This window comes from Pipra filicauda, unplaced genomic scaffold, assembly GCF_003945595.2.
Source record: "Pipra filicauda isolate LSUMZ 115617 unplaced genomic scaffold, ASM394559v2 scaffold185_size1782982_pilon, whole genome shotgun sequence".
NCBI classification, from domain to species: domain Eukaryota; kingdom Metazoa; phylum Chordata; class Aves; order Passeriformes; family Pipridae; genus Pipra; species Pipra filicauda.
The window spans coordinates 532,711-544,025 of NW_024104293.1; the positions used below are offsets into that span (position 1 = coordinate 532,711).

The window sequence follows — 11,315 nt, forward strand, 5'->3', positions numbered from 1 at the left end:
GCTTTAACTGAGGTAGATTTACACTCTCTGCTTGGCATCCAAGTCTGGAAAATAGTCTCACATAAGGAAGTAGGAGGTTGGGAATCGAAGAAAGGTGAGGGAATGGATTGGGTTTTGTGGTGGTATTTCAGATCTTTCTTTCCATGTCTTACAATCATAGAATCACTTAGGTTGGAAAGACCTCTGAGATCAAGTCCAGCTGCTAACCCAGCACTGCCAAGTCTATCACTAAACCATGTCCCCAGGTGCTACATCTACGTGTCTTTTAAATCCCTCCAGGGGTGATGATTCCACACTTCCCTGAGCAGCCTGTGTCAGGACTCAACAACCCTTTCAGTGAAGAAGTTTTTCCCAATATCCAATCTAAACCTCCCCTGGTGCAGCTTAAGGCTCTGTCCTTTTGTCCTGTTGCTTGTTGCCTGGGAGCAGGGCCCGACCCCCACCTGGCTCCACCCTCCTGTCAGGGAGTTATAGAGAGTGAAAAGTGCCCCCTGAGCCTCCTTTTCTCCAGGCTGAGCTCCCTCAGCTGCTCTTTGTGCTCCAGCCCCTTCTGCAGCTCTGTTGCTCTTCCATAAGAGGGCAGGTTAAATGCAACAAAAGCTACTCTTGCAAAAATCTGTACAAGTTATTTGTGTTTTTCTATGTAGTATGTTTTTGAAATGTGTCAGATTTTCATGTTCAATATTTAAGATGTGCTGCAAGGTCAAGGTATTTGGGAAGAATCTAGTTTTGGAGGCCTGTGGGCTTCTGCTTGTACTTCATCTCTTGAAAACATTCTCATCTTTTCAAAAGTAACTGCCCCTGGCCATGAGGCACGTGCCTGTACTGTGATGGCTCCATTATTAAGGTGCTGTTGTGGGGAGTTGCCTGGTGGTCCAAAAACTTGGGGAAGTTTGGGTGGCTCCGAGGTCCTACACATGAGAGAACCAAGGCTCTATCTGGCCAGCTTTTGTCATCCCTTGGGTTTAGGGGAGAGTTTGGAGTAGGTTAACTATTCCACACATCTCCTAGCTGCTCCCTGTGGAGACTGTCTGGCTTGGGAACAGCCAGTGTTGCCCAAAGTGGAGAATAATGTACAGCCCCACTATTCCTCCATCTCTGCAAACCTTCTAGGAGTTAAGAGAATTCACAAAGCAGACGTTTCATACCTCTTCAGGAGCAGCTCTGCTGTGATTTTAAGTCCATGACAGAGGTGAAACGTGATTCTGAACCCAAAATCTCCCATCAGAGTCGGTTCCAACAAGCAGCAGGGTTGTCTTATTAGTAGTTAATGGCTTTTCATTCCTCATATTTGGAGCACATTCTGATGGTGACTTTGATCTCAAGCTGAGCGACTTGTGAAACAGCTTTGCTGGTCCCCTTTCAGTAGGGGATTAACCTCCAATACGGTGCCTGCAGCGGTGAGCTGCTGCTCCAGCTTCTCCTCCTGCTGTAATTAATTTTGCTTCCTCTCTCTTATATCTTGTGTTTCAGACGTAGATCAGGGCCTCATGGATCGTCTCAAAGACATCAACAGCACACTGGCAAATCAGCTCAACAGGCTGAGGAACATCCAGGGCACAGTGCGGGAGACGGAGAACCTGGCGGAGCAAGCCCGGGTGCGGGTGGAGGACACCGAGGACCTCATCAGCTTGGCTTCTGACATGCTGGAGAAGGCAAAGGTGGCAGCTGACAACGTGGTGAGTGTGCTGCTGAGATCCCACGCCACTGGGAGAGGAGAGGGCCTTTACTTCTTTGCCCTCTGGTGTGTTTCTCTGCTTGGTCTCTCTCATATAGCAAATGTGCACCATGGAAAATAAGTAAAGGAAGTTCACCAGTGTCTGTCAGAGATTGTGTCTTAGCCCCTGCTCAAAGAAACCAACAGAAGAACTCTTAAAGAAATATCAACACCTTTGTGTTTAAGGGATGAGCAGTGGTTAAGAAAAACATAGAGAAGTCAGAAGTAGGTCAGACACATCTCTAAGCATTTAGATCATGACAATAAATATTTAAAGAAAAGATGAGTCAAAGATGAAAGAAGAGGTTTAGGGGTTTCTTTTTCCTTTCTTTTCCCAGTCCATTGCACCTCCAGAGCAAAGCGGGGACCCCAACAACATGACTCTGTTGGCAGAAGAGGCCCGTAAGCTGGCAGAAAGGTAGGCTGTGGCAAGGCACACTCCTCGTGGATCACATCAGGGCCCTGCTCTTCCCTGCAGATTTTAATTTGCTGGGTAGGAAAAACACGCCCTGTGCTGAGTAAGAGCCTGTCACCGTGGGCTCATGCCTGTGTGGCACTGAGGGCAGACACCAGACGTGTGAACAGGGGGCACAACAACCATCTTCCATTGCAAATGTTTTAGCATCTCCCATATTTAAATCTGGGAGAAGGAAGGAAAGTGAGAGAATAAACTCCAGAATTGAGGATAGAAACTGCTGGCTGACAAACCTAATGGCATTATTTTTTTTCCATTATCTTGTCCAGACACAAAAAAGAAGCTGATGAGATTGTTCGCGTAGCCAAGGCTGCAAATGATACTTCCACGGAAGCGTATCAGCTGCTGCTGAAGACCCTGGCTGGAGAAAACCAAACTGCCATTGACATTGATGAGCTCAACCAGAAGTGAGTCAATAACAGAAAAATGGTTTTATTCTCTGGCTTTAAGTGCTTAAAACTAATCGTTTTATGGGAGTTGGTTTTCAATTTCTTAGCCCCTCTACTCTCTTAAGTTCAGTTTTACAAAAAATATTGTAGCACAACTGGATCCTTGCGGATTTTTTAGGTATAATCAAGCAAGGAATATTTCTCGAGACCTAGAGAAACAGGCCAACAAGGTGCTTGCTGAGGCAGAGGAAGCTGGAAACAGAGCCCTGCAGATCTACGCTAATCTCACCAGCCTGCCTTCAGTGGATTCCACAGGGCTAGAGGTACGTGTGAGCAGCATCACATGCAGTATTCCCTGAAGATTCCAAGGTGCTGGCATACCTTGCATATGCTCTGCTAATGCTCCCAGTCTGTGGGATTTTTGTCCATCTAGGCATAATCCAGACTTGTGCTTTCCAGCTTCCACACAGGAGATTAAAATGCATAAAACCACCTACATAAACCTCCACTTCCCCCAGTCTCTGAAGGACAAAAATCCAAGTGAAATGTTTGCCAAGCATCTTGGCTTGAATGGAGAAGTGCAAAAATTTGCCACCCGTTCAGAAATTCTTTAACATTCAGGACTCTGCGTTTGTTTCTGATTTCCACCTGCAGAATGAAGCAAATAAGATCAAGAAGGAAGCAGAGGAATTAGATCAGCTAATTGCCAGAAAGCTGAAGGATTATGAGGACTTGAGAGAAGACATGAAAGGAAAGGAGCTTGAAGTAAAGAACCTCTTAGAGAAAGGGAAGACAGAGCAGCAGGTCAGTTCTGCTTTGTGCAGGCTTTTGTTCCCTGAAAAAAAAACAAACAAAAGAAAACAAGTAACTGGCCAGATGTGGAAGATCTGGTCTTATTCAGTCTCGTCTTATTGCAGCTTGTTAATTATGAGAATGCTGAAGAGTGGTCCCAGAAAGGAGATGCAGAAAGCTGTTAAAAGCAACAGCATTGAGGCTGTAAGGGAAAATAGGGGATATTTGCCAGGTGTGGTGTCTTTTGTATTCAGAACAGTATTCCAGAAGTCCCTACATTCCCCTGTCTCAGAGGAAGTACTGCTGTTTTAGATGGCATTGGTGTTTCAGACTGAGCAGTGCTTTTTTTGATACACCTACGTGGTTGTCCCTCAGGAGGTGAGAATATGTTGATCCGTGTCATGTCTCCTCAGACTGCAGACCAGCTCTTGGCTCGAGCAGATGCAGCGAAAGCCCTGGCTGAAGAAGCTGCTCGGAAGGGCAATGGCACACTACAAGAGGCCAATACCATCCTCAGCAACCTGAAAGGTAAAGAGGAAGCACTTGCAGTGAATCCTTCAGTTCCAGTGTGACAAGTCATTTGGCAGTAGGGGTATCCTGCTTAAACAGGCTGTGCTATTGCCCTCACCTCAGTGTTGGGGGGGTTCTTTAGGCTTGTTTTTCTTTAAAGAAAAAAAATATAAGCATTTTCAGTGACTGGAAATCTCCTTTAAGCTCCTTATTTAGTATCAGAAGATGTGCAATAGGGAGAGCTGATGTCAGTTTGCTCTTGGTCCCTCCGATGTCATGGAGGCAAAGTCTGGGGAGCTCAGTCAAATGAGCATCCCAAGGCTCTCTGTCCTGATAAGGGTCTGTTCTGCCCTTCCCTAGACTTTGACAAGCGGGTGAATGATAACAAGACGGCGGCTGAGGAGGCGCTGAAGAAGATCCCTGCCATCACACAGACCATCGCTGAAGCCAACAACAAGACGCGCCAGGCGGAGCTGGCGCTGGGCAACGCTGCTGCTGATGCCCGTGAGGCCAAGGCTAGAGCAGATGATGCTGAGAAAATCGCCAGCTCTGTTCAGAAGGTGAGTCCTTAGTGGTTCTGAAGCCACCCTCTCCCCGAGATGTTGGTGTGTAACTGCGTGAACTCTGTTCCAGTACTTCCTGGAGAGCCACATGTGCTTTCTGCTGTGTTCCCACATGTGGACGCGACAGGAAATCAGTGCATTTTGAAGGAAAGGACTGAAGGAGGTTGTGCACCTTCATCACCTTTCTTCCATCCTCTTCCCCCTTGTTGGCTGTAGAGTGCTGCTGCTACCAAAGCCGAAGCCGACAAGACTTTTGCCGACGTGACGGGGCTGGCCAGGGAGGTGGATGACATGATGAAGCAGCTGCAGGATGCAGAGAAAGAGCTTAAGCGGAAGCAGGCGGATGCTGAGCAAGATATGATGATGGCAGGCATGGTAAGTAGTGCTGGCAGGTGACAGCAGTGGCCAGGAACTGCCTTCTCCCCACTGTCCTGGAGAGGCAAGCTTTCCTCCTGCTCTCCCCTTGCAAAGACAGTGCTGAGTCCAGCCAGTATTCAAACTCTTCCAAGTTTTAAGTGGGATTGAGAACATGAGACAAGATCTGGTGCATTAGCACAGGCTCCCTGCTGGAATTTGAGAGCCAGCTTTCTTAATGCAACACTCTCCTTTGAGTTTAACTGAAATCTGACTATAGACCTATTGACTCTAGTCTGACTTTCCCTGCAAAATCCTGCTTAGTTCTCAGGGATATCCTGAAGTAATCAGAAAAGTGATTATTTGAAGATTGTCAGTCTTCTCCAGCATTGTGATAAAGATCTCAGTGCATGAGTGTTACCCTGGAGTGAGGAGCCAGAGGTGTGGGTGACTAACTGCTTGGGTAGAGGCAACAGTTTTTTGTGCTCTCACTTTTTACACCCTGCAGGCCTCACAGGCTGCCCAGGAGGCAGAAGATAATGCCAGGAAAGCAAAGAACTCTGTGAACAGCCTACTCACTGTCATTAATGACCTGCTGGATCAATTAGGTAGGACTGTCTTAATGTGCCCTATGCCTTTGAGTGTTTTCCTGATGTGTGCTGGCTTCCCTGCCGTTGCTGTGCAAGGAATCAGATGGGTCTGTTGACCTCTTGAAATGGGGTTTATGTGGCACACCTTGGGGTTTTTGCTTTGCTGGGGTAGCCTCAGAGCTCGTTGTGCAGTGTTCAGTGGTGGTTTTCTGCAAGCTGAGGACACCGAAGGTGTCACCCATGTGGTTGGTTCTGCTTTAAATGATGTCTCTAATGCAGAAACAGCCCGATGGGGGTCTGGCTGTGGGCTCAGCTGTGTGAGCACCCAAAACCAGGGCATCAAAGGGTTTTTAATGCGCTTCACTATTTGCTACTGGCTTTTCAGGGCAACTGGAGACGGTGGACTTGAACAAACTGAATGAAATTGAGGGTACCCTGAACAGTGCCAAAGACCAGATGAAAGACAGCGACTTGGACCAGAAAGTGTCTTTCCTTGAGAGAGAAGCCAAGAAGCAAGACGATGCGATACAGGCCTACAACAGGGACATTGAAGAGATCCTGAAGGACATTAGCAATCTGGAAGACATCAGGAAGACCTTGCCATCTGGCTGTTTCAACACCCCGTCCATTGAGAAACCCTAAGGGTGCGCTGGGGGTGGGGGGTATTCCCCCCGAGCGGTGGTTCGGCTCCGGAGTGCCTTAACACACAGTACCTTCTCCAAATCCCCACCTCTTCGCTGCTCACAGCCACTGTTTTCTTGTTCAAATCAGGATAAGTTGAAAGATTTTTTTTATTATTATTATTTTTTTTTTTTTTTTTGAGAAGCAAATTAAATATCCGTCTTTGGGCATCAAAGGGGTTTTTTTTTATATAGATTGTTTTCCTGAGCACTCCGCCTTTGCCCCTTCCTCAGACACAGTTTCTCTTTGATTAGTGCAAAGATGAGAGATGCTCTGGACTCTTTATACTGTGGTTCAGAAATAACCATGTGAGCTGTACACAGGAAGGCAAAACTAACCCAACTTTCTCTCCTCCCTTTGACTGTAAAATCCTCAGTCCCAGAGCTCTCTGTTCCTATGAAGGAAGGGGATGGCTGCCAAAGTATTACTGTAATGGCCAGTAAAGCTGCACTCTCAGATCTCTGTTCCCAACTTCTAACCCTGTGAATTTATTGTTTTCATCCTTACCTAGTGGCCAATCTGACGGCGTTGGTAGCCTTTGACAAAATAGCTGAAGCCTCTTTCTGAAATGCTTTCTGTGATGATGCATTGCTCTGAGGAAAAGGCAGCCTCTGATTGGAGCTGTTTGGGAAGATGGGATACTGGTGGAGTGGTGGATCTTGCCAACCCCACTCCTCATCTGTGGAAAAGTTTTGGGTCCGGTCTGAAAGCTGCTGCCTGCTGGGTAGTCCAGACTGCCAGAGCGTGGAAGCCACGAGCTGCCTTCCCATCTGTTGCTACTGAATTGCCAGAGGATCTGGTTTTTTAGGCTTGGAATGTCTGACTGACAGATGAGTTTGTTCAAGCAGGACGAGTTTTGCTCAAGAGGAGGGCTGCCATCCAGAGAGCTCTGACAGCTGCACTGGCCTTCACGCCGAATGTCTTTGGGTGGGGAAGGAAGGGGGCACGTGAGTGGAAATGGGAAAAGTCTGTCTTTCTCCCCATCTTTTTCCTGAAGGAGGACAGTGGCATTTTTATATCTCTTGGCATTGCTCTGGCCTTTTGCCTGTTTTTAAGCTGGCGGGAAGAGCTGGAATTTTCCAGTGCCCTCCTTTCTTTTTGCCTCCCGGTCACCGTAAAGCCACCACAGCACAGGGGCTTCAGGCCAGGCTTAGGTGGCAGCTCTGCATTTCACAGCTCCCACCTTCTTCCCTGGCAGGCTCCCTCCCCAGGTAGTGCTCCCCAGCTGCTCACTGGTGCTGGGTGGGAGTGCCAGGGAGAGCATCCTCTGGGCTTCCTCCTTGTCTCCAGCCTGGCATCCCTCCCCCCCTCCCTGAGGCCTAGTATATATCTATCCTTAAACACTATGCAACTTTGTATGTTTGCGTAGCGGGGAAGAAATTATTATCTGACACACACTGGTGCTATTAATTATTTCAAATTTATATTTTTTGTGTGAATGTGATTTTTTTTTCCGTTTTTTTTTTTTTTAAATCATGATTATAGTGTGAGGAAGTCTCTCGTGTGTGCGTATGTGTGTGTAAATATACTCAGCCATGTTTCCAGAATGGCACAGCCTGGCCTCCTCCATGTGCTCTCCCCTGTAGCCAGTCAGGGTGCATGCATTGTGTATCGCTTCTCTCTGTATCATTCCCTTGAAACTTGGGATTTCTCCCAGCTGGGCTCCTGCTTTCTTCCTTCTCCTGTATCCTCAGCACCCATCAATAACCACTTTGCCTGTCGGGCGGATGTCTTCCAGCCCTCCCTGCCAAGCCAGCCCTGCCCCACGGTGCTCACAGCACCCGGTTCCGTGTGCCTTGTCCCTTGGGACGCTGCACCAGGACAGGGGCAGGAGCTGTGGCTTTGCAGCTGGGCTGTGAGGAGCTGTAGCACAGCTGGGACACTGGACCCAGCGCTGAGTGGTCGGAGAGCTGGACTCGGGGACATCCTGATACCACTGTGTGAGGCAGGAGGCTCGGTGTGCCCTTGGGGATGGCACTGCTGGGCGGGGGGTGATCCCAGCAAATCCCGCTCTTGTACCCCTTCCCTTAGAGATTCTGGCATTTACCAGCTTGGGATTTCCCTCCTGCCTGCAAACACACCTGGAGGAGAGCTTGCTGGCTCGCTGGCTGCTCTGGTCAGATGGCTGTAACCGCGTCACCTCTGCCAAGGCTGTGAGAAGAGCAGATGCGAAGATGCGCGCATGCCCTGGCTGACCTCAGGCCTAAGGCTTTCTTCTCTTGGTTTTTTTTTCTTGGTTTTTTTTTTTCCTTAAGCTGTTTTTAACAGAATTTTATTTTTAAATAAAAGAAAAAATCTTTATAAGCGATCTCTTAATCACTACTGCATTACAGCCATTAATCATTGTGTAAGTCCAGTTATTTCTTTACGTAATGTGATGACGCGACAGCTGCTGGTGGAGTGCTGGATGTCAGTCCCTTCATCACCTTGTTCCTGACTGTGGCCCCCTCAGTACGTGCCTTCACTCCAGCTTTTTTTGCCTTAATCTGTGGTCTTGCTGTCTGGGGCGGTGAACAAAATGCAACACTTGCAGTTTTTATGTATAAAACAGTATTTCTTATTTATAATAAAGTCTGAATATTTGTAACCCCTTATACCTTGGCATTCTTTTGAGTATTGCTTTTTTTTCTTTGGGGTAGGGGGAGCGGGTATTGATGGGGATGTGTCTCAGTTGCAAGATTCAGCTCTTGCTTAATTAGGTGACCTGTTTTAGGGTGGAGGAAAAAGGAACAGGAAACTTGGAAATGCATTTGGTGGGTGCAGGTGGCCACAGGGATGATGGTTTCCCCCGTGTCCACTGCTCCATTGCCATGGCTATGATGGATTTTAAGCTGCTGGTTTTCCAGGACTTAATAAGATTGTACTGCTAGTGCTGATGCTGTTGGAGCTGCACTGTCCTCCTGGAAAGCCCTGGGGAATTGGGATGTGTTTTTACACTGTAAGGGTAAAATCCTTTTAGCTGAACATGTGGAAAAGGATGGAGCTCCTGGGAAGAAAAATTAAAACCCTGAAAAAGATGCTGAAATTTCTCACTAGGAACTGCCATAAGTTTGGACACTCTGTGTTGTTCCTGGATCCTGTCTTCCAGAGCCTGAGATAAATTTTATTCCTGAGTTAAGTAACTTTGTAAGGACGGATTACAGTGATAACAGACTAGGCCATTCTGCAATCACACGTGTCTTACCTCTCCAGCTGGATTTCTGTTATTTTTCTCAGCAGAGGAAAATGCACATCTCATTAACTTGCATCAGAGCTAATCCCCTCTCAGCTGGTAAATTCTTCTCATTAATTTTTGTATTTCAGTTTGTCAACTTTCAACTGTTTATTCTGCAGTTGCCACTAATGAATTTGTTTTCTAAAATACTTTTTTTTTTTAACCAGTACTACTGTTGGGCAAATTCCAGCTGGCAAAATCTGTCTGAGGTTTCAGCTGGACTGTAGGGAGCAGTCAAGGAGCAGAGAATTGGGTGGTGGGATGGTTCTGACCTTGCATGAGCTGTAGGTTGACATGGAGCCTCTTACCATTTTGGGGCTAAAATACTCAGGAAGCAAGTCTGTGCCCTTTATTGTATCTTGTTAGAAGTTAAAAAGTGCTGCGAACAACTGCCTGGAGGATGCGGCTGTAGTGTCCATGTGGATCTGAGGATGGAGAGGACATACAGCTGTCACCCCAAGCTGGCAGTGTTCTGTGCTGCCCATCTGACATGTTGGGCCACGTTCTGGTTAGTTAATCTTTCTGGTTGGCTGCTGGCCCGATACCTTCGGGTGTGTCCCCATCCCAGAAACATCAGGAATGCCATGTAAAAAATACCCCACTGAGTCTGGGCTTGGGGGGCAGTTGGATGGAAATGCCCTCCCTCATCCCTGTGTGTGTCACCCCTCACTGGTGGGGCAGGGCACAGGTGAGGCATGGCCAGGTGTGATGGCACTTCCTTGCTGTGCTGCTGCTGCTGCCCTGCCCTGCTTGCTCACCGTAATCCCCGGTGTCCCTGCCTGCTCCCTGCCTGCTTCCTGCCTGCCTCTGCCCATCCCGGTGGAGCCTCTGCTTCAGGTGGCTCTGGCTGACATGAGGACTTTTTCCCAGGGCACCCAACTGGCCGAGGAGAGACTGAAGTCTGGGCTCTGTCACTGCACTGGCATTTGGTGATGCCGGCACATCATGATCCCTGATTTTCCACACTGAGGAAATCTCAGAGGATTTCCTCCTGGAGAATGTTGCAGCTCAGATGGTCTCTTGTAGAGGGCAGCATGGGGACACCAAGGTTGCAAGGACACATGCAGCATCATGGTGTTTATCTGTCATGAGCCACCAAAATGGTTTTTTTCCCTTAGTTAAATCAATAAAACTATCGCTTCGGGGGTTTCACACACCTTATTACTTGCCACCTGCAATGAACAGCAAAATTCAGATTGTTATGGAGTTTGAGACTGTCTTTGGAGTTGTTCATTCTGCCATGGCCACATCCTCGAGGACTGATGAACTTGTGAGCCCCTGCAGTAGCACTTCCTTGGCTCCATTGTGAATGAACACAGAATATTTTCTTGTGTTGCAGATTAAAAGACACAGGTTCTCCAGTGAAGAAAAACTGTTCCATTGCAGTGTGTGATGAGCACCACTACTCTTCATGCCTCCCTTTGCTTAGGCTTCTGCTCACTCTAAAGGTAATATTTCTGTTAACTATGTTTATATGAGACCTCTTCTGGAGGGTGCTGCCGTAGCAATGGGTTGTGATGGGTGACGTTTGCTCTGTGGAGGGTGGTGGGCAGCTGTTTGTTCCAGACCAGAAAATCAGGGCCCCAGAAAATACTTTTTTTGGTGGTCTCATGGCATGTGTTCGTGTGGTTTTCAGAGGTGATCTTGAAGGAGGATGAGGCACACATTCCTGTGGTGATCCTGAGGGACGGTGGAGGATGACAAGGTAAGAGTAACCTAAGTAAATATGCAGAAATGACTGAGGAGCAAGCTGTGTCAGGGCCTTGTTTGCACGGTGGGGTGAGAGGTGGGGTGGTAACAGTGAGATAGAATGGATAACACGGAGGAGACAGATAAGGGAAAAGCTTCCTGATGGCAAGAGCTGGTTTTCTAAAAGAGAAGTCAGCCCAGGGCTGGGTGAGATCCAAGGGAACTGCTGTACACTACATGCTGTTGGAGGAGATGAGCTTCCTGAGTGGAGGGGTGTCAGCAGTAGGAAGGACACAGGAGAGGTGTTTCAGGTAAATGAGGTACTTTAGAGCAAAAGGGAT

The 11,315-nt window shown here is 47.8% G+C and overlaps 1 protein-coding gene across 1 annotated transcript in view; it reads left to right on the forward strand.

Moving 5' to 3' along the window:
* The window catches only part of LAMC1 (laminin subunit gamma 1), a 62,910-nt gene extending 56,664 nt beyond the window's left edge, over positions 1-6,246 (forward strand). The window contains exons 19-28 of the mRNA XM_027723443.2: positions 1,474-1,679; positions 2,056-2,135; positions 2,462-2,599; positions 2,760-2,904; positions 3,236-3,385; positions 3,787-3,901; positions 4,244-4,443; positions 4,663-4,821; positions 5,309-5,408; positions 5,776-6,246. Of these exons, the coding sequence (XP_027579244.1) occupies positions 1,474-1,679; positions 2,056-2,135; positions 2,462-2,599; positions 2,760-2,904; positions 3,236-3,385; positions 3,787-3,901; positions 4,244-4,443; positions 4,663-4,821; positions 5,309-5,408; positions 5,776-6,032 (1,550 nt within the window). The 3' untranslated portion in view covers positions 6,033-6,246. The remainder of the gene's footprint in view (positions 1-1,473; positions 1,680-2,055; positions 2,136-2,461; positions 2,600-2,759; positions 2,905-3,235; positions 3,386-3,786; positions 3,902-4,243; positions 4,444-4,662; positions 4,822-5,308; positions 5,409-5,775) is intronic.
* Positions 6,247-11,315: the final 5,069 nt, after the last annotated feature.